Below are 22273 nucleotides of genomic sequence, written 5' to 3'. Positions count from 1 at the left end.
AAAAAATTGTACATGAGATTGTATTACCATTATTAAACATTTCCTGGTGCTGTCACACATGATTGTGTGTTGCAATTTTCTGGTTAAACCTTTTCTTCCGAAAGACATGAGCTATTATTTTACCAATTCTTAAAGGGATTGGTCATCCAAAAATGAAACTTCTGTTAAACTTCTGTCACTTGTGGTGTCTTGCCTTAAGGTAAGTTGCATGTTAAACTAACGTGAAAACTAAGTTGCACCAATTGTTTTATATATGGTTTAAATATCTGTAGATGCATTGCATAGATAAAGCTCCACATCACGTCTTGATGTCCTTATAAGGACAGTTATTTAATTTCACCTCTGGGTGGCGGTAGTGAGTGAGCACTGAGCAGACAACAAACGTGACTTCACTCACTCCTGTCCTCATTTGCCCTTTCTCACGATTCAAATGATGTTATTAACCGACGTTGTTAAACTTGATGTAACTGGGTTTTTGAAGCGTCGCGCACACTTTGAAATCGATTATACTGTTCATTGAGTCAATAACCACATTAGTTTTAATTAGCAACATAAGCGCTACATTTATTCTGCATTACGTTCAATTGATATTAAAATAACGTCTGTGAATTATTTATAAAGTGCTTTCGGTTGTGAATAAGTTACATGGAAAAGTATCAGGAAAATATACCTGGCTAAACGCTCAGTCGCCGATTGATAAAAATGCGGTTTTACATTAAAAACATACTTAAGTGACACACTGGATTGGCGGGTTTGGTTGAATAGTCTCGCGCCAGACTCCTGGCTAAAGGCAGTATCCGTATGCAAGCTACTACGCATATAAAACAAAACGAAACGAAACCAAAGAGGGTTTGTTTAGTTTCATTTCATAAAACTGGACCGATGCGTTATGCCACCAGCGGTGAGTCCATTATATCAATACATCTTATAAACATACAGAACATTGTATATGTTTCTTATCGCGAGTAAGCACATTGTTGACTAACGTTGCCATCCATGTGGTCAACCTTATAACGTAACTAGTAATCTCCAGAATTACATGCGTCGTTTGCAGGGCACTTTATGCGCAAAACTGATCTTTAAATCTCTTTCATATTACATAGCCTACTTTGTATGCACATGGAAAAGATTATTTGGAATATCAGTGATAACATGAGTGCCACCCTGAAAGCATTTACCACAAATTTCCTGCTGAACAATAATTTGTCTTGGTCTGTAGCATACAGACTATCTTTTATTTATAACAAACCTGGAAAAGTTGCGTCTATATGTGAGGAGTATCAGGTATTTTCAGTATTTAAATAATACCTGGTGAATTGATTTTTTTTTAACTGTAGCAATACACATGCTTTTAGCACTGCCAAACAAAGCCTCTGTTGTTAGACAAGGTGCACTGGAATCACAGACCTTGTGCTTTGTCATGTTGCATACAGTATATCAGCACTCAATGCCATTGCATTTATTGTGGTGAATAAGGTTTGTCATGTAAACTAAAACAATACAAATCAAAATGAAGTAATTTCTGTTTAATGAGTGATTTTTTCCCCCAGCTAATGGATGAGGATGGAGAGGGTGGACTGGTCGGGGGGCTTCTTGGTGGCCCAGGAGGCCAGTGCACTGGTGGACTTGCTCTGCAACCAGGACAGTGGTGTTCTGGATCGGATCTTTGCCTTAGTGGAACCTAACACAATGGATCAGCTACGGTCACTGACCAACAACAGAGACCTTGTCTCAGCCACTGTGGATTACTTCAAAACGGCAGAACACACCATATGTAGACGGTTTCTCACCATCATATATCAGTACTGTCAAAACGTTCCCTTTCTTCTTGAAACTACACTGGTATCCGTAGCAGGAAATACAACTGGTAAGACATGTTTGTATTTTTTTTTTATTGTACTGCAGGGTTTCCCCTTCTCATACCATCAATTAATATTAAAGCATAATTTTGTTATTAATCATAATTAAATTTAACAACATATATCAGTTTATATAATATTTGTTCTATTATTTAATTTGAACACATATTTAAAAAAAACAAAGAAAATCTTTGAAGTGAAAGTGAAAGTGTCCTGAAGTTGTTTAAAGAAAGAAGCCGTCGTTTAAAATAGGAATGTTATTGAATTCTGGGATATAATTATTCATACAGTTTTTTTTCCCTATATTTTGAAGGAACAAACTTCAATCATACAAGTGAGAATGATAATTCTTCACCATCACGAAAAGTGAAACGTCCACGACTAGGTATGTTATACTCTTAAAGGGACACACCCATTTGAATTTAGACTCATTGTGAATGATATCTTGAACAACCTTACAGTTCAATTTACTTCAATTTGTATGACAGCAACCAATTGGCCATTCAACAAGAAGAAGAAATCTCCCAGTGATTAATCTTGTAAATGATCAAAATAATAAAAAATGACATGCTAAACACATCACATTGAGCATTGACCTTGTTATTAATGTTCACATTGTGATCAACAGCATTATTATACAATCCCAAAGTATATGCACACTTAAACCACACTTGTTTCAATGTATAACAAAATATCAAACCAAATGGAATTTATTTTAAAGAAATAGTCAAAACACACTTTTCAAAGATGTTTGTTAGATGCAAACAATGTTGAGAAAACCAAAATTACAAAAGAAAACATATTTCTTAGAAAATATCTACAGTAGCATGATTTGTTTGCAGATGCCACTCGGTTTGATACTTTATTTTTTAAAGCCATAACATTAATAGATTTTAAAATGTGAGCAAAGTCTTTTTTTTAGGCTTTTGTAAGGTGGCCGAGAGAGCTCAATGCGCTGCAACTGAAGAAAACACCCGCAAATTAAGAAAACATCTTCATCAGTTTCACAACACATGTGTGCTCCAAATACTAACAACACAACCAAATACAGAAACACGCTGCAAATAGCACAGACTACTGAAATGTTTCCACTCCAGGTGACCCCAATAAGTGACGAACCTGGCGTGCTTACAGCTCAAAGTCTACTTTATTTTTTTTATTATTTCTTTTGATTTTTTTTTTTTTTTACAAAACATACAGATATGACATGTTTATGACATACAACTTTGTATACAATATACAAAATGTAATAACAATATGTTAAATGTCATCAGAATACTAATGAGAAAAGAACAATGAGCTGAAAACTAAAATAAATAAATAAATAAATAAATAAAGATAGATAGAGAAAAAGAACACGAGGGAAAGATTTTAATCTATACATTAGTTACATTGTACAAATGTTGTCATGTTATGTTTAAATAAATTTAATTAGAAATGATAGGTAATGCATGGTCCAAAGATGAGATGGAAAGTTTTAAAGTTGAGACACTCACACACAGATGTATAACGCATATTTTAAAACTTTTTCTGTATAAAATGTATATTTATTTGCTACAGTTATGTTAACAGCTATAAGATATTTCTGGTAATAACAGTTATTCAGCTGATGGACACAGTGCTGCGTTGTCATGGGAACATCCCAGGTGAAAATAATGAGGAAATTATGTTGTCTTTCTTTGGTCCCTTCATCAAGTCCGTTCCAAACGGCTACATAATGGCACACAAGTGCCCTACTCACTCTGAAGGGAGCAATAAGCCGGGTTCGTCACTTATTGGGGTCCCCTGGAAACGTTTCCTTTGTGGTCTTGAGCTATTTGCAGAGCGTTTCTGTACTTGGTTGTGTTGTGAACTTTTGCAGCGCGTTTCTGTATTTGGTTGTGTTGTGAGTATTTGGAGCACACATGTGTTGTGAAACTGATTAAGATGTTTTCTTAATTTGCGAGTGTTTTTCTATTTGCATGTGTTTTCTTCAGTTGCGGCGCGTTGAGCTCTCTAGGCCACCGTACTTTTGTATGAACAGCAAATTATATTTCATGGTAAATTTGCAATGTTTTGATTTTCTTACATAGATCATTTAAAGATATACACAGATGCTCTTAAATCCATGATACTGCAAAAACATGCGACAGTGACACAGTCTGTGTTAAAGGACATCAGTCTGGGTGACACATGGGTATATTTAAGACACAGGAACCCTCTTCGAGTGAAAGACAGGACCACCCAGCCTCAAGCGTCTCTGGACAGTCATGAAGGAGAAGAGTCAGATCATAAAGTGTCTGTTGAGTCTCTTTTGAAAACCACCAGCAGGGTTGTCGTGCTGCTGGGCCAGGCTGGATCTGGTAAGACCCTGCTGGTGCACTGCCTCGGCCGTAGCTGGGCTGAAGGCTCCTTCCCGTCTATCCACCTGCTGTTCCTGCTGGAGTTCCGGCAGCTCAATCTTATCTCACGAGATCTTTCCCTGAAAGATCTACTCTTTCTCTTCTATCCTGCTTGTGAGGATGATGAGGAAAGCGAAGCGGTGTTTGAATTCATCCTCTCCAACCCTGACAAGGTCTGCTTCATATTCGATGGATATGATGAGTTCCGTGCCAAGCTTACAACTCCTAGAAAGCTTGAGAGCTTCATTGACCCAAACAAACCTCTGACAATGACAGATCTCCTCTCTGGACTGTGCAATCATAAAATCCTTCCAGATTGCACAGTTGTTGTCACTTGTAGACCACGAGATGTGACAGACATGTTTGCGAGCCCTGGTTTCATAACCTGTGAGCTTCAGGGGTTTGACCGATTGGGTGTGAAGGAATACGCAGAGCAATACTTTCATGAAAAAGGAGATGAATTCAAAAAGAAGGCTGTAAACTTGTTAATGGACAGCCGTCACCTCTTGTCAATGTCGCATGTACCTGGACTCTGTCATATCTGCTGTGTGTGTGTGGATCATCTGTTCTCCTCCAGTGATGGATCTCATGCTGATCTACAGCTTCCAACGTCCTTAACTCAAATCTACATGCAAATCTTGTTGGCGTCCCTCAGACGCTTCAGTGGAGGTGGGGTGTCTGGTAAACCTCTACTTCAGAGGTACAGAACTAAAATTGTTGAGATGAGCCAGTTGGCCCTCAAAGGACTGGACGGAAGCACCATAGTCTTCATGGACAAAGAAGTGCCTCCAGAACTCCAGGATTTTGGCATCAAAAGCGGTATACTGTCTCGTGTCAAGCTGACGTGTGAGGATGGATCGTCAGGATATGGTTTCACCTTCATGCACCTTACAATGCTGGAGTTTCTCGCTGCTCTCTACCTCATGACCAGTCAGAACATAACAGAGAGTCAGCTTAAGAAGAAGCTTAACTTGAAAACCCGCTGGACCACCAAGACTGACCCAAAGTCTGTCTTTACAGACTCTCTCCATCTTTATGTATGCGGGCTTGCTGCAGAGGTCTGCACCTCCAGTTTGGTCCAGCTTCAAGTGGCCGAGGGAGCCAAGGCTTGGGTACAAAGGCGCCAAGCTGTCGTCCGTAGTGTTTTGAAGGGTTTCGCTGCAAGTACCAGTCAAACAGGCCCCAAAATTGTGGAGCTGTGCCGATGCGCCCATGAAACACAAGATTCTACACTGGCAAAAGCTGTTGGTTCGAGATCGTTTGAACTGAGAAATATTAGACTCAACGCAGTTGACATGGATTCTTTAGCATTTGTAACAGCAGCTGCTGATCAGAATGTGTGTCTGGACTTTGGTGGCTGTTCAATTGACTTGGATTGTTTGGAAATCCTCCCTAGTTTCAGGAATGTGGATCGTCTCATGTGAGTTTTCATAAAATCCTCCTTTATGAACAAATGATTTATGTGTAGTAAATTGGAGTCCATATGGCGTCTTTAAATATTGATGCATGAAATAGTGGTACCATATTGGTAATCAGCTGATAATTGGTTGTTATTTTATCTGTATCAGTAGATATTAGATGTATAATAAATTGGATATTTAATAAACTACAGAAATTCCCCATATTTTACATTCGGATTACCTTTGCTGTCATCTAATGCTCACTTAAGTTAATATTTAAAAACACTAATAATTTAACAAATGTTAAATGTAATTTTTACCAAATCTCAAAAAGAATATATATTTTTTCATACTGTACATTATAATGTTGTGATGCCTAAATTCACATTAATTTGAGTCATTTTCGTTTATTTAAAAAAAATTAATTTAGACATAATAGTATACATTTTCTAATATCAGAATCTTTTTTTAGTTATCTATAACGTCAAAATAATTACCAGCTTATAGTTTTCTGCCATCATTTTAGGAATAGCACATGATATTGGTTCAGGTTGTAGTTTTTATTCTGAAACTGGTCATGTTGATATATTAAACTTTCAAATATATTTCATTCAAGTTTCCGTAGCCGGAAATACGATGACAGGTTTGCAGAGGCTTTGTGTGGTATCCTGTCTAAACTCCAGGCCTTGCGGCGATTAGAGTAAGTTTTTGATTCATCCGGTGTCTGTTGTGACCTTTATGCATTTTGTCATACTATTTCCTTGCAGTGTGTTTTGCATTGGTTTGTGTTTTTCCTCTGATTTACAGTTTTATCAGTGGAGGCCTCACTGATGTTGGAGCTGCAAAACTTGCCAGGGCTTTGGAGGACTGTCCCCACATCACACACCTGGAGTAATACCATTTGCTATGCCATGGGCTTCATAGATTGACATTTAAAGCAATATAGTGACTTGGCCTGACATGTTTGTGCTCAAATATATTTCTGATATACATAAGTTTTCAACTTATTTCTGAAATTGGAATGGACAAAAAGTTTACAGTAGGTGGTCTTGATGATCTGTCATGAACATCTGTCTTGTGTCAAACAGTGTCAGCGATAACTCCTTGAAAGATGAAGGTATAAGAGTGATTGCGGAAACACTATCCAGACTGCCCAACATCTGCTCTGTTTTGTAAGTAGTGTGTTTTCGTTTCAAAAGCCTGATTGTACACAATTTAGATATTTAGATATTCACGACGACAGTATTACTTATATTACGTCCGGTACATTATTATACTTTTATTCAGGATGGGGAAAAACACCATCTCCACAGATGGCGTCCTCACACTCATTGAGAGGATGGCTGCCTGCACCTCTATTCAGGAAGTACATGTTGAGTAAGTTGTTTTGTTGGCCTGTCTTATGCATTTATAATGAAAATGGCACACACAATTTGGATTAGGGGCTCTCAACTGGTATTGCTTAGGGGCCCGTGTTTTACAGTACATAAAGTTGTGTCCCATAAATATGTCCTTAAAATCGTAATATTAATGTACTTTAAAGTAAAACGCATATTCATCTCGCCATGTTTTGAACTGTATTTATTGTAGTCTTGGCCTTATTTTATTTTACCCTGTGTAGTTTTGTTCAGTTTTTGAAGATAAGGGCACTTCACTTGATCCATTTCATTGTCATGGGATGTTTTATTCTCTCTTATTGTATACAGGGGGAATAAAGAGATCAGCCTTTCCTTCTCACAAAGCTCTGACACAATATGGTGAGTGCTGATTGACAAATAGTCTCTAAATACGTGTTTGAACTATTTGAAGGGTGGGTAATACCCCCAGAATACCCCTGTGTATTTTATATTTCATATTTCCTGTTTGGCAAATCTTTTGTGGTTACTTTGTCTGTGCAATATGCACTTGGCTAGTTATTGCAGTGCAATGCACTATGGCCTGAAAGTGATAACGTTTGATAGGTGGTAGATGTTGTGCATCTCTTTTTTTTTTATTTGAGGGCAAGTCTATAGCTTTTACCCTGATGTTAAAGGTGCAGTATGTTATTTCTCAAAGTCGCTGCTGAACATTGTTGATATTTGAAATCAACCCAAACAAACACATCGCTCTATACATTGCTTTGCCGCCAAAACTCACCCTCCAATCCAAACCGCCCTGCTCCGAGTCGGTCTCGAATCCCGATTGCTGGCATGCGAGGCGGGTGCACTAAGAAGGACGCTAAACAGTATACACCACATTCTCTAACAGTTATCAGCCTGCACAACTCTAACTAGCTGCCTCCGTAACACGCAATGCAAGAGTGGATTTTCTCTTTTGTAATGTCTCTCAGCCATCTCTCTTTCAACAGTATTTCTTCAAATCTCCCTCTACCTCGTTCTCTCTCCTCTACCGTCTCTCCTAATGCTGATTGACTACACGTTTGTTGTTGTGTCTGGTTGTGTCGGTCCGACCAACTTTCAAACAGCCTTTTTAAATTATCGCTTACCCCACCTTTAAAGTGCAGTCTGTAGTGACTGCACAGTGTGATGGTCACTGAAGGCATTCAATAGCACAATAAAAATGCATTTTTCTCACTTTTTCTTTCTTAGTGAAAACACAGACTTGAATAACACGGAAGAGACAAAGAATGTAAGGTAAGTGCTGATTCCTTTAAAAATCATATTCCTTCAGATAAAGGACAACAAATTAATCCTTAGTTACAAAGTCTAGATTTTAAACTTAACACTGAACTTTAGACTTAATGAGTTTAGCCTTTATGGCTTCATTATATCATATAGAAGGAGCTGTGCTTTCATCTTGCTTTGTTTAATAATGTGGTGCGTGGTGTCTATAAAGTCCAAGTGTTCATCACTTGGCAGCATTTCAGGAGAATTAGAGGATAGAGTCAGATAGTTTGTGGAAGAGGATAGGCTTGACAGAAATTATGCAATTTCAGGACAATCATATTGAAGACAGAAAACAAAAATGACAAATTTGATGCAAAATACTCATGAGAAACTGACTTGTTATATGTATTTATTTATCAAAAAAATATTTTAATCAGGAATAAAAAGTGAAAGGCCATTCACAGTGTGTATTGATGATCATTTGCAATTTGATGTGCAAAGTTTTCTTTATGATTTCTCCAACTCCCTCTTACAAGGTCACAGACATACGTTTGTGGCATTGTTTTATTTTAAGGGTCACGGCAGGGTTATTATGCTGTTGTCCATTCGTGTCTTTTAGTTATTATTTTTTATTTAATCTTTACTTAACCAGGAAAATTCTCATTAAGATTAATATTCTCTTTCACAAGAGAGTCTTGGCTCAGATCTTGTTCTCTACTCTTGACTCCACCAAATAAGGTATAATAAAAGGCTAATAAGTCTTGGCTGCACCTGAAATGGGTTATACCATTAACATTAGTACCTGAGAAGTTAAAGTAAATACGCCATAAAAACCCTGCTCATTAAACAACACCCATTTATTGCATGGAAAGGGGCAAGAACATAACGTAAGTGATTAAAATTCATGTGCACAGATTAATTGAATTATAAAGTTTAACCACTTCTCTTGAACGTAATGCTGTTACACTGAATGTACAAAGCAAACTGTTTGCTGAAATCAGATGCTTGTGAAATGTTTGTTACTATAGCAACAGTAGGGTCACAGAGTGTTTTAATTTTTAATATTAAGTAATTTACAGCGTCTTAAGACCGGATACTGCTTATGTCCCCACCAATGACAAAATCAAACCTACACCCTTGAGAAAGTGTACCACAATTTCTGCTGTCACTACCACTGTTTCAGTGGGTTTATATTTTCCAAACCAAACATACTGAACTGACAGGAAGTAAATGTTTCTTGTAATTGTTTCTTTATAGGTTTAAACAGTGTAACATCACCGTTTCACATGTAGCCAGTCTGTGTAATAAACTCAAGGGCTTCCCCTTCATAACCCTTTTAGAGTAAGTATTAAAATTCACCATAAATCCCACCTTTTAAACTTCAGTGTACCTCATATCGGATTGAGTTCATACACCCACAATTCTTCTTGTAAGTACAGTGCTGATGTTACACGTTTTCCTCATTTTTCAGTTTGTCGTACAACTCGCTGGGTAACAAGGGTCTAAAGAAGATTCTGGACCTTCTGCCTAAACTAGGAACAATTCAGGAGATCAAGTAGGCCTATGTTTTTATCTGCAGCTTCCTTTGGTTTTGACAGTTCCAGTGAGACACTTCTCCATTTATCGTACTGCCAGTGCATTTCTGTTTTCAAAAGAGTATATATTTTGTTTCTGAACACACACAGTGTCAGTGAAAATGGTGTTGATATGGACGGGGTGGTGATGCTTGCTTCCGCCCTCTGTAACCAGAAGAACCTGAGGAGAGTGAATGCAAGGTCAAGACCAGCATTGAGTTTTTGGTCATTTTTCTGCCTGTCTGAATGGCTGTTAAAATGCTAACACTGTGCTTTTTCTCACCAGTGGAAATGAAAAGAAAAAGTTGGTTCTTTGGTTTGACACTAGCAGAAGGTACGGAAACAGATTTTTGCTGATTTTGACATTTTTGCTTAATATGTAAAGAAATGTTGACGTAGTATAACCAATGTGCTTTATTAATGCAGACATGCTTCAAGACAGCTGACCCCAAGTGAAAATGGGATACATGTGCATAAAAAACTCAGGTAAATCTCTCAGTTTTGTTATATACATTAATTTAGCGATAATCGGATAATTATGTGTTTTTTGTCTTTCCAGTTTGACCCATTGTGATATCCAACCTGCCTACATGGCCAAGCTGTGTAAGCAGCTGGTTAAATGTGAAAACCTTTTGGAGATTGAGTGAGTAGCTCTAATGTCTGCTAATCTATAGTGTAGACAAAATACTTTTATATGGATCACCTACATTCTGCTTTTCCACATTTTATATTTGTGTTACAGGTTCTCCCATCTAAAATTATCAAATGAGTCCATTGAGAAGTTAATGTTGATCCTTCCTGAAATGTCTTCTCTTCATCTACTGAAGTAAGTGGCCATAACAGTCTGGTTCCTGTTGCACAGCTGTATTTGATCCCTATCATGAATGACCTGATATTACTTTCATTCATCTAAGATTACTTTATTTTCCAGCTTAAGTCATGTTGACCTGTCTACAAATGGAGCTTTGTTATTGGTCAGATCTCTTGCTGACTGCCAGCGTGTCACCGCTGTAGAACTAAGGTGTCTTATTTATGTTCATATTTTTAGATATTAAAGTAGGGATTACCTTTCTTAAAACATGCTTTTAAAAACACTAATATTGATTATTTGAATATCTAAAGTTGGTTTTAACATGATTCTTAGACACCGGGCAGAAGCATTCATCAAATTTGTTCCTGAAAAAGCAGAGGCAGCAATTTGCAAGTAAGTAATGTCAGCTCTCCATTGATACAGTGGCCATGTGATTATGACAAAAATTATACTTTTCAGTTATTTAGAGTTAAATCAGGATGGTCACTAAACAGTCAAGTACTTCTTAGCAACATGACGCGCCCTTTAAAGGAACCGTATGTAAGAAATGTATTTCAATTAATCATAAAATGGCCCTGATATGTCACTAGACATTAAGAAATCAGGTTCATTTCAAATACTTACATCACTGACAACAGTAGTCTGGCCAGGATATTGTCATTTAAAAAGTGAAGTTGCAGCCCTCAACTGATGTTGATGTTGTCATCTTGTGTTTTGGCCTGAAGCGCCACCCTCCACCTATCTACCAATCACGAAGTCAGTAGTGTTTCGGCATCGGGGTTGCCAGCTCTGCTCTAGTTACCACAGCTACGTTGCAGCCTACGTTCCTGCTGGATCCTGCAGCCTATCTGGCAACCTCGGGTCAGGGGGGAGGGGGAGGGGATACACCGCTCTACAGTAATTTGAAAGTGATTGCAGTACCAGTTTTGGCCACAATCTTACATACAGCTCCTTTAAAATTACTGAAGCTCTCAAACACTTCAGTTCAGCGCATGTAGTGAGTTCTGCCTTCTTGTGAAAACTCTATGAAGTGGTTTATACTTACTGTATAAATAATTTATTCACCTTGCTGGCTATAATGAGAGCATTCGTTAGAGTTCAGAACTCAGTCAGTGATCTCATGCTATCAGAACTCGCATTTGAGTGGTATTGAGCGGATTTCCTCTGTGCCAGTGAGTAATTTAATAAAAAAAAAAATAATAATAACATTTTTAAAACATAACAAAATGACAAAAACTTAAATATAAAAATATTAAATACAAAAATAAAAGCAATTTGAAAATAGAAATAAAAACTATAATAGTATATAAATAATATTAAAATAACACTGCTTTTGATGCAATACATCTTAAACTGAATGCTGAATCACTATAATAGATTTGGCACCTTTGGAAACAGGAGGTTTTGACTCTTTCTCTGATGTTTACAGGCTCACAGAGTATAAACTGAGCAAAACCAATGTCGAGAAGCTCTCAAGGATACTGGAGAACTGTCCTCGCCTGTCTGAACTAGTGTAAGTATTCCTCTGTTCTTTTACCACTGTTTTCTCATCCTATTAGAAGTCGGTACATTTTACTGTTGTGCAAACAAATTTTTATTTCTTTCCCCATTGTAGCTTGTCTCATAACCTTCTCCGAGATGAAGGGGTGAAATGTTTTGTTGATTATTTGCCCAAACTAAAGATCTCAAGCTCAGTGAGGTAAGAGTTTAGTCACAGCCTGTCTTCACTAACATTTGTTGCTTGGTAATTGACATAATGGGTTAATTTACCACATACTACATATTACACTCCCACGCAGCATCAGTGGCAACCGAATGACTCAAGTAGGTGCGCTGGATCTGGTCAACTCAATGAATACCTGTGGAAAAGTTGTTGCTGTTGAAGTCAGGTAATGGCTAATGCACTAACATTGCCATTTGTTGCTCACTTTTCATTGACATGAACAATGATTGGTTTACAGAAAAGTTTTTTTTTTTTTTTTTTGTTATTCTCAGAAGTTTTTTAGCTACTGTATATGCTTTTCTCTTCTTTAGTCTTGGAGTGGAAGATCAGTCTTTGATTCATTTTGTGCAGGAACATGTCAATGGCAAGACTCTTAGGTAATTTCCCAAAATGCATGTGAGGCATCACAATCGAAAGACAATCAAATAGTCACGAGAATAATAGGTTTATTCAAGTCAAAAGTGAAAGTGGTTTGGTTTTTAGCTTCCTCTTACAGTTGTCTTGACACACAGGCTAAGGGAGTGCACTTTTGATGACATACACTTGAAGAAGCTTGTGGAAATCCTGAAAGGATGCCCTAGACTACTTACATTAGAGTGAGTATTTGACCACAGTTACATTACAAGTGTTTTGTGCACACTTCATAACTTCTAAAACTCAGAAGGGTGAATTGAGTTGGGTAGGGTTGATTGGGACAAGTTTTCCAAGTCACCTCAATGGCAAAAAGTCACCCTGAAGTCCCAGAAAAATGCTGTACCTTATAGAAACATTGGTGTTAAAATGTATATTGTTCCTCTCTTTCTTTAGATTGTCTTCTAATTCACTGCTGAGTCAAGGCTTTTTACTGGACAGCCTGGCTGAGCTCTCCACAATCCATACTGTGAAGTAAGGTTTTAACAAGAATTGATCTCACAGATAAATGATGACATATCGCGTTCGACAGTTGCATGGATTTTTTGGATAGTTGGCATATTAATACAGGTTTTTAATGCACATTTTTCTATTCCTCTCAGATTAAGAAATAATGGCCTGATTTCTGAGCAAATAGAGTATTTTGTCAAACAGTTCAGTAGATGTCACCAACACAGAGACATCAGGTAAGAACAGAACAAAACATCTGTTTATTTAAGGGTGTTTCATGATTTGAGATGTGATGGAAATTTTGGTGGATGTGTGGGGGAAAAAGTCAGAATTTTCTTGTGATACATGTATATATTAAGAGTTTATTTTCCAAAAGTGCCCTAAGAAACAACTAAATTAGTTTATTTCTGTGATTAGTTGCTATTTTTATATAGCAGATACAATGTGAGGATAATTATGTGTTTGGGATGTTTTCATTAGGATTGAGGAGCCGTGGCTGACAGGAAATGCTGTTATCAGTCTTATTGCCAAATGTCTGAATCTGCAGCCACACATCAGGGAAATCAGGTGCAGTCCTGAAGCAGTCACTTACAAGCCACACACCCACCCGCACACACACACACACACATCATTACAGAGTGGTTTCCTGTGTGGTGAAGTGACCCTCATTTCATCCTAAATAGACCGCATTAGCACAAGATTCAGTGGCACAACAAATTGTGGCACAACAAATTTTAATTTACATATATCCATTTGCAAATGATACTAACTTGCTAATGTATTATATGATTATGTAAAAAGTATAGCACTAAATATTGCTTATGAATCATCCCAAAGAGATTAAAAAACATCTTTTACCCAACATATGCAGGGTCAACCGTGCTTCCATAAACATGATTACAGAGGCCAATTCCAGTCCCAGCTCCACTTCTATGTAAGTTTCATAACTCACTATCATTTTTACGTTCATAGAGTGTGGAGTGCTGTAAATATTGTCTAAAAATGGTTTGCAATGTTATATATGCAAAGTTCATTTGGCCTGTTTTTTCTGACAGAGTTAATCCTGAAAATGTCATACCTGCTCTGCAGTCCATCAGGTTTGTTGGCTTTTTGTTTGGTTGTAAGGTTGTTGGATGTTTTATGTTTTTCTTTAATTGCATTTTAATATGATATTCTGTGCATTTGATGTACAACAACACTTTTGTCACATTCTTTAGCTTTGACGGCTGTGACATAGAAGGACAGCATCTCACTCCTCTGACACTTCCCATCCAGAAATGTCTTGCCTTGCAGGATTTAAAGTAAGTCAGTGAGAGTTTATGCTGATTTTGGTGTATTAGATGTCTTTTTTCTTAGTTTGAATCCTGTTCACTTCATTTTGCGTCCAGGTTTTCTCAGCTTAAAGTGGACAGAAAAGGCGCAGAGTTTTTTTCTGCAGTCATTCCGTCCTTACTGAATCTCAGGAACCTCACGTAAGTGTTTCATAATTTAATACAATAAACAGATAGTCATCTTTATTTTATACGTATGGGTGTTTTTATTAAACATTTAGATACTTTTTATAGAATGTCTAACAGTGGATATAAACATGCATCACAGGACATGTTTTTGTTGCTCGGGCTATTCTTTAGCATCTTTATATCCTAAATACACACAAATAAATAATTTTGGTATTTGCATAATTTGACTAAATTAAAGCTATTTAAAAAAGATTTAGCTGAGAAATAATATTTTACTTGATTTCTCTTTATTTCTTCATCATCATGTGTCTCATATTTCTTTCTCAAGCTCGTCAAGTAAACAAGTACACTAACTTCTGAGATGTATTAGTCATGTAATTCCCCAGTTCTTGATGTGATCATATCATGTGCTTCTCTTGCTCAATGTGTTATGTTTTCATTGGTTTATTCATGTCCAATTCATGTCGAAGTTCATGTTCAGGTCCATGTTTAAGTCTATGTTCACATTTCTTTTCTAGTCATGTTTTTAGTCAAGTTTTTAAGCCTATGTTTTGTATTTTGTTACCAATAAACTGCACCTCTTACTTTCAACTTGCCTCCAGTGGATATGTTACAGAAAGCTAGATGGAACATGAGGGGTATAAATACATATGGACTAATCGCATAACAATGAATACATGGAAGTAATCAAAAAATGAGCCAGTGACTAAACAGAACAGAGAAACACATGACTAGAATAAACCAAAAGGTGTGTTCAACTTGAAGCGGTGCTGCGCAGACCGATTGGTGTATGACATCAAAGTACAGCGAGAGCGATTACAGAGCAGAAGGCTTTGTATGCTTTCGAATCGCTCTTGCAGTACATTGATGTCATACACCGATCGGTCTGCGCAGTGCCGCTTCAAGTCGAACACTTCTAATGAAAACATAACACATAGATAGAGCAAGAGAAGCACATGACATGGTGGCATAAGGAACTGTGGAATTACATGACTTAACTAGAAAAATAACAAAGACAATACAAAATGAAAGACATGTGATTTGAGATTCCCAAAACCAACGTGAAAATCTCAAGAAATTAGATTCCTAAAATCAAACGTGATGCACTATGGCCTGGTTTCAAAGACAAAGCTTAGATTAAACCAGGGCTAGGCCTTAGTTAAATTAGGACATTTAAGTAGCTTTTATAAACATGCCTTAGAAGAAGAAAAAACATTACTGGTGTGCATCTTGAGACAAAACAATGGCACTGACATACAAGTCTGTACAAGTTGCTTTTTTAGCTCAAACATGCATTTTAGTCTGGGACTAGGCTTAAGCCTTGTCTGTGAAACTGGGCATATAAATGTTAAAATCATTTTGAATTAATTTATTCTTTGTTTAGATGGTCATGCTTTAAAACAGTGTATGTAATTTTACATAAATAAGACAAAAATCAACTTAAAGATGTTGAAGAAACACCCTTGTGTACTTTATTTGTAACACTCTTGGTGTTATTATAAGTCCTGTATACTTTACAGTCTTGATTTGAAAGCAGCAACTGAGGATGATGTGGAAACTCTTGCTGAAGCATTACCAAACACTCCAGTGTTTGAGAGTCTGAGGTTTGTTGTCTTTCTTATTACTCTTATTCAAGTAAAGTTTAACCTTGCACATGGGAAACAATGGTCTTTACAGGGAAAAGTATGTGTAATTTCATTATGTGAGCTTATTTACCTTTTCCTTCCTGTATGTCTTTTAGTTTGTCCCAGCTTGTTTTAAGTGATCGTGGAGCTGCAATATTAGGGAGAGCTCTTCAAAGTGTGCCAAATCTGAAATCATTTAAGTAAGTGTCTGATTTTCTTCATTATTTCTCATCGCAACAGAGTGCAACATTGCTGATTGGCTGATATGTTTTTGTCCAGTCTGTCCCAGTGCTCCGGCTGGACAACAGCTCGAGGGCGTGACCTGGTCAAAGGACTGGTCAAGTGCGTCTCACTGGCAGAGATACGGTAATACATGTTGTAGTGTCCACTTTTCAAACACTGCACTGTCATTGACAGGTTATACCATATTTAATACTTTGTTTTCAATTATAGACTGGACTCTTTGGTACTTGATGAGGAGGGTATAACCATCCTAGTGCAAGGCTTCAGCCATTTGGACTCCCTTCGAAGGCTCAGGTTAGGCTTGTAGTGTTCATTGAATATTTAGCAAACACTCAATAAGCAGGTATACTCTCCCAGAAACCCATCTTTTTATTTAATGTCTAATCTGGTTGTTTGCTCTCCTTAGCTTGAACAACATTAGAGTGGTGACATCAGAGACGTTTGTGAATGGCACTGGCATACTCTGTCTACTTGCCTCTTTTAAGGGGTTTAGACAGATGGAAGAGATTGAGTAAGTATTGTGGTCTGTAAAAGCACATGCACACAAATGCTAACAGCATTTGCTAATATGTAAAAAACAAAACAAATTACAGGTTGGAAAGTTGGCGAATGGGAGATGGTGGTACTTATGAGCTTGTGAAATACATTCCTTCATGGTCCAAACTACTAAAGCTGAGGTATGGCAACTGCACTGAGTATGAGATTCAGATTATTCCTCAGCTGAGAGAACAATTTATAAAGCTTTTGATAGAGCGCCCTCTAGTGGACACAATTAAATATGATGGAAATATACACTAACTTGTGTTTATTTAAAATGTACACTACTGTTCAAAAGTTTCTGGTCAGTAAGATTTTTTTTATAAAGAAATTAATACTTTTATTCAGCAGGGTTGCATTAAATGGATCAGATTTTTACAGAAAAATATTTCTATACATCAAAGAATCCTGAACAAATTGTGACAAAAATGGTTCTTATTACCAAATCAGTATGTAAAAATTATTTTGAATGATCATGTGACACTGAAGACTGGAGTAATGATACTGAAAATTCAGCTTTGCATCACAGGAATAAATTACATTTTAAAAGGTATTGACATACAAAACACTTATTTTAAATCGTAATAATATTTCACAATATTACTTTTTACTAGTTTACAAACCAGTTTTTACTGTGTTTTTGATCAATGAGCATGACTTCTTTCAAAACCATTAAAAAACCCATACTGACCCCAAACATTTGAACGGTAGTGTTATTGTCTAGAGTTGTTATTACAGTCATTTGAAACATTGCATCATTATTAATGTTCTTCAAAACTTTATAGTTTTTTACTGATCACATTTTTGCAGTCTGTCAGACAACAGTATAAGTGACCAGGCTGGAGAGAAGCTACTGACGGCTCTATCCCATTGCAGGGCTCTTCAGAAACTACAGTAAAGCATTTACTTAATTTAATTAATGTGTGATATTGCTTGCAAAATCAGTAGCTGACCATTCTTCATTATTTTGTTTTCACAGGCTGTCCAAAAACAAGCTTGGTCAGGCCAGTGCTGCTAAACTATCTCAAGTCCTTCCGTTACTGCATCAGCTTTCAGAACTCAAGTAAGTCATGCATTTTGTGGTCTACATAGTAAATAATGACAGAATTTTTGTTTTAGATTAAACTATTGCTTTAAAAAGATGTCAGCGATGGTGATTTTTTTTTTTTTAGTTTGTCAGAGAATCAGTTTGACCCACAAGGATCCAAGGCTCTTTGTGAAGGTCTCATAAGCATGAAGGCACTGAAAATACTACAGTAAGACACTAAATACTTTACAGAGCCACATATATGATTGAATTTGTTACATCAAACACTACTGTTCAAAAGTTCTTTAAATAAATTGACTTTTTACATACTTTTAATTAAAAAAAATTTCAATAAGGATGCATTAAGTTGATCAAAAGTGACAGTAAAGAAATGTACAATGTTACAAAGGATTTATATTTCAAATAAATGCTGTTCTTTTAAAAATTCTGTTAATCAAAGAATTAAAAAAAAAGGTATTGTGGTTTCCACAAAAATATTAAGCAGATTTCAACACTGATAATAATAAGAAATGTTTCTTGAGCAGCAAATCAGCGTATCAGAATGATTTCTGAAAGATCATGTGACACTGAAGACTGGAGAAATTTTGGCTTTGCATCACATGAACAAATTACATTTTACAATTACATAAATATATTAAAATAGAAAACAGTTATTTTAATTTGTAACAATATTTCATTTTAAAGTTGCACTGTATTTTTATTTAAATAAATGCACCCTTGGTTAGTATAAGAGACTTTTGAACGGTATATAACCTGATTTGGTTATTGTATACTGCTGCATACTGTAAACCAGTGTAACTACTTGTCTCTCAGTTTGACTTCATTTGGGAGTTCAGATCTGGTTGATGTGGCATCATCCCTCAAACACTGCCCATCCATAGAAGATGTCAGGTGGGATCAGATATTTCTAACTTCTTTAAATGCTGTAGTTTGACTCATAAATGCATGGACCCACACATCAAATGATTCTGGTCCCTGTGTGTTGATTAAAACTGCCCTTAGTTTATAAAGTCATTGTCTTGTTCAGCTTGTCATGGAATGGATGTGGTGACAGTCTTGCATCGACACTGGCTAAGATTCTGCCCCTGTGTACAAAGCTGAAAAGACTTGAGTAAGTTACTTGCTGCTTGCAGTGAAAGTTTACCTTTTCAGCTGATTACATGTTGGATTTACAGTATGCTGATGTTATTAAAAACTAATAATTGCAGCCTGGAGGCCAATAAAATAACCACTACTGGAGCCACAGCGATAGCCAAATGCCTCCCATCATGCCCCTCCATTGAAGTAATAAGGTATGACTAGCATATACACTCTTGATCGGACAATTCTAGCTTGCGTAATTAATAAGAATCAACTAGTAGAACTGCTTGACATGCATATAAAAAGCTGAGCTTCTCTACATTTGTCACTTTATACAGACTCTGGAGGAATCCAATTGTCAAAGAGGATGAGAATCTAAAAGATCAGAGGCTGAACTTTTCATCAGTTTAATAACTTGTGTTCTTTTTTCTCTTTCCTTTTTTCGTATTGTAAATAAAATTGGTGTAGTGCTATTAGTAGTTTTAACTTTATATTATTTAATCGGGGAACACATTACCTCATTAGAGCAATTCATTACACCATTAAAATAGCACACTTCTCAGCTGTTCAGGGACTGGAATCTTTTAATGCCCATCTAATGCAAACAATAGGCTCTGATCAGTAAAGAAAAAGAGCAGGTGACATGTTAACTTACATTTAGACTAACTTAACTTAAATTTTCTATGGCTTTTCTAAATTGCAACAATTAGAAATATGACTAATTAGCCAGTCATAGCACAATGAAGTAGGCAGCTCTCTTGTGAAGTTCAGCACAGTCATGCTCTTTGCTGATACACCGAACTAAGGTATCTTGAAGCTCAGAGCCTATCCTCCATTAGGGGCATTCATGCACTGATCCACCCTGAACTCCACCATGTTGTGTTCTCCTTTAAATTACGTATTTATGTCTGGATATTACTTGGATCTGTTCAGCTTTTATCTATAGAAACATTTCTTGTTATTTGTAAAGTGCTTTACTCACCTTATAAACTTGTAGCTTTCCTGTAGCTCAAACAGTAGAGCATTGGTGCTTCCAACACCAAGGTCATGGGTTTGATTCCCAAGGAAAGCAAAAACTGATAAGAATGTAAATGTGTGCCTTGAAATACAATGTAAGTCGCTTTGGATAAAAGCGTCTGCTAAATGCATAAATGTAAACTTATAAAGCTGAACTCCATCCTCTCTAGTACCTGCACTGAAAAATCCTATTCATGTGGGGTTTTTTTTTTTTATGTGTACTGAAATTATAAATAAAGGTTATTCTTCATAAAAATTCATATTTTGGACAATAGCTTTTCTGTTATTTAATCAGATCTCAAAATAGAATGTAGATAATAGAGTGTCTTTGAGTATTATTATTGTTATATGAGTATAATATATTACAAAATGGCAGGAAGGTTGCAGGTAATCTTATTTATAAGAGAAAATATTAAAAAAATTGCACAATAAATACTATATTCCTGCAATATCAGAGGAATCAGGACCGCAGTTCTAGGACCATCGTTTTTTGTGACAGCGCCACTAGCCAATTCTACACCAACAGAGGAGACATGATTCTAACTTCATACAAACAAATGCAAAGACTAGACCCATTGGAAATAATTAATTTTGTATGATCTTTCTAGCTTATATTTAAACGTAAGAGCAAGTGTGACCGTTTTAAAATTGACTGTGCGAAGGCTCTCATTGTCAGTGCAAAAATAGTCCATTGTGCTGCTGGGTGTTGTAAACTGGTATTTGTTTTCAAATTATTTTAATTCATTAACATACTAATAAATACTAGTTTGTGGAGCAATTGTTTTACCATTTACTGCACTTTTTAAGTGCGTCACACATCAGATGTGAAGCGCCACGCTGCGGCTAATGAATTGAAGTCTCGTACATGCACAGAAAATAGTCTTTCTTTCCAAGAAAACTGAATTTAAAAACAGAATGTAGTTCATATATAGAAACATATTAGGTTAAATATTTCAAGAGGGTTACCAACGGGTCTGTTTAAGGTTAGGGCCATTGTTGTGTAAGTTACTCTAAAAAAGTAATTAATTACTAGCTACTAATTACATCTTCAACTGTGTAATTTGATTACTGTACTGATTTCATTAATTATTTCTAATTACTTTCGAAATCCCATATCAACCTCAACCAGTTGAACAATACAAGGATAGACACGAAATAAACTATCTTTCAAATTGATTCTTTCAAATAAACAATATACAATTGCATAAATTATTCTTGAACAGACCAAAGTATTTAAAGGGAGAACATACATTCTAACATTAGATTTTTATGTTAAACCCACTATTGTTTTATATAGAATTGTTCTATAATCTATACAGCATTTAATGCTGTTACATCAGAAGTTATTGTAATTAAATTTCAGAAACATTAAGAGTAATCTTAGGTAATTAGATTGCAGTAATTAGATTACTTAGTAATTAATTACACCCATCACTGGTTAGGACAATATATCAATTAAATTTGTACAATTACACAACTAAATCATCCTTGAAAATAATAAAATAAATAAAGAACTGAATAGTAACTTCTATAAAATAGTATAAACTGCTAAATCATACAAAAAAACTAGGGTCTACCCTTCTCAAAAATTGGGCCCTGGTCAAACTTTTTTTGCATACTACAGTTTTACTGCTAGATGGCAGTAAAGCAACACTAGTAAATACAGATGCAAGTCTCTTTGAATGTTTTATCAGGAAATACAGTTCACCTGGATTAAATCACACATGCCAGTCATTATGATGGCATGACGTGATGTACAGCATAATCAAGAAGAAGAAAAACATGTTGCGCCCTGGCGTCCAGGTTTTATAGCTGTCAACGATGATGATGATGATGACGAGCAAATCGGTTCAAAGTCAATGTTAAAAATCTTCATGGTCTCTGGCAGCGCCTTTTATATATTTTGAATTAATTATTTCAAACATTACTGACAAATTGAGTATAATGAAACAGTAGACAATATCCGGTTGTGATTTATTTTCTATAAAATATAAGTTTTCCTCACAAGTTGTTAAGAACAATGCGCGCGCGTTCCCGTGCCCTTTAGC

The 22273-nt window shown here is 36.2% G+C and overlaps 1 protein-coding gene across 2 annotated transcripts; it reads left to right on the top strand.

Moving 5' to 3' along the window:
• Positions 1-409: 409 nt before the first annotated feature.
• nlrc5 (NLR family, CARD domain containing 5) lies at positions 410-20485 on the top strand. 2 transcript variants are annotated; one of them, XM_082182435.1, is made up of 44 exons: positions 410-901; positions 1551-1867; positions 2173-2244; positions 3932-5660; positions 6257-6340; positions 6448-6531; positions 6729-6812; positions 6928-7017; positions 7347-7397; positions 8229-8273; positions 9504-9587; positions 9718-9801; positions 9932-10021; positions 10107-10154; positions 10247-10306; positions 10380-10463; positions 10563-10646; positions 10752-10841; positions 10965-11024; positions 12061-12144; positions 12247-12330; positions 12431-12520; positions 12666-12731; positions 12867-12950; positions 13162-13239; positions 13368-13451; positions 13696-13782; positions 14087-14149; positions 14271-14312; positions 14433-14516; positions 14604-14687; positions 16196-16279; positions 16417-16500; positions 16580-16666; positions 16754-16837; positions 16950-17054; positions 17137-17220; positions 17891-17974; positions 18060-18143; positions 18253-18336; positions 18942-19019; positions 19156-19239; positions 19337-19420; positions 19547-20485. In XM_082182435.1, the coding sequence occupies exons 2-44, from the start codon at positions 1558-1560 to the stop codon at positions 19617-19619; spliced, it is 5262 nt and encodes a 1753-aa protein (XP_082038561.1). In that variant the 5' UTR covers positions 410-901; positions 1551-1557; the 3' UTR covers positions 19620-20485. The 2 variants fall into 2 exon arrangements, with proteins under 2 accessions (XP_082038561.1, XP_082038562.1); XM_082182436.1 differs by lacking the exon at positions 410-901 and adding an exon at positions 1052-1284.
• Positions 20486-22273: the final 1788 nt, after the last annotated feature.

This window comes from Leuciscus leuciscus (genome assembly GCF_965113295.1).
Source record: "Leuciscus leuciscus genome assembly, chromosome: 10".
NCBI lineage: Eukaryota > Metazoa > Chordata > Actinopteri > Cypriniformes > Leuciscidae > Leuciscus > Leuciscus leuciscus.
Note: the sequence above shows the minus strand (reverse complement) of the source record. Positions and strands in the feature narration are given on the sequence as shown.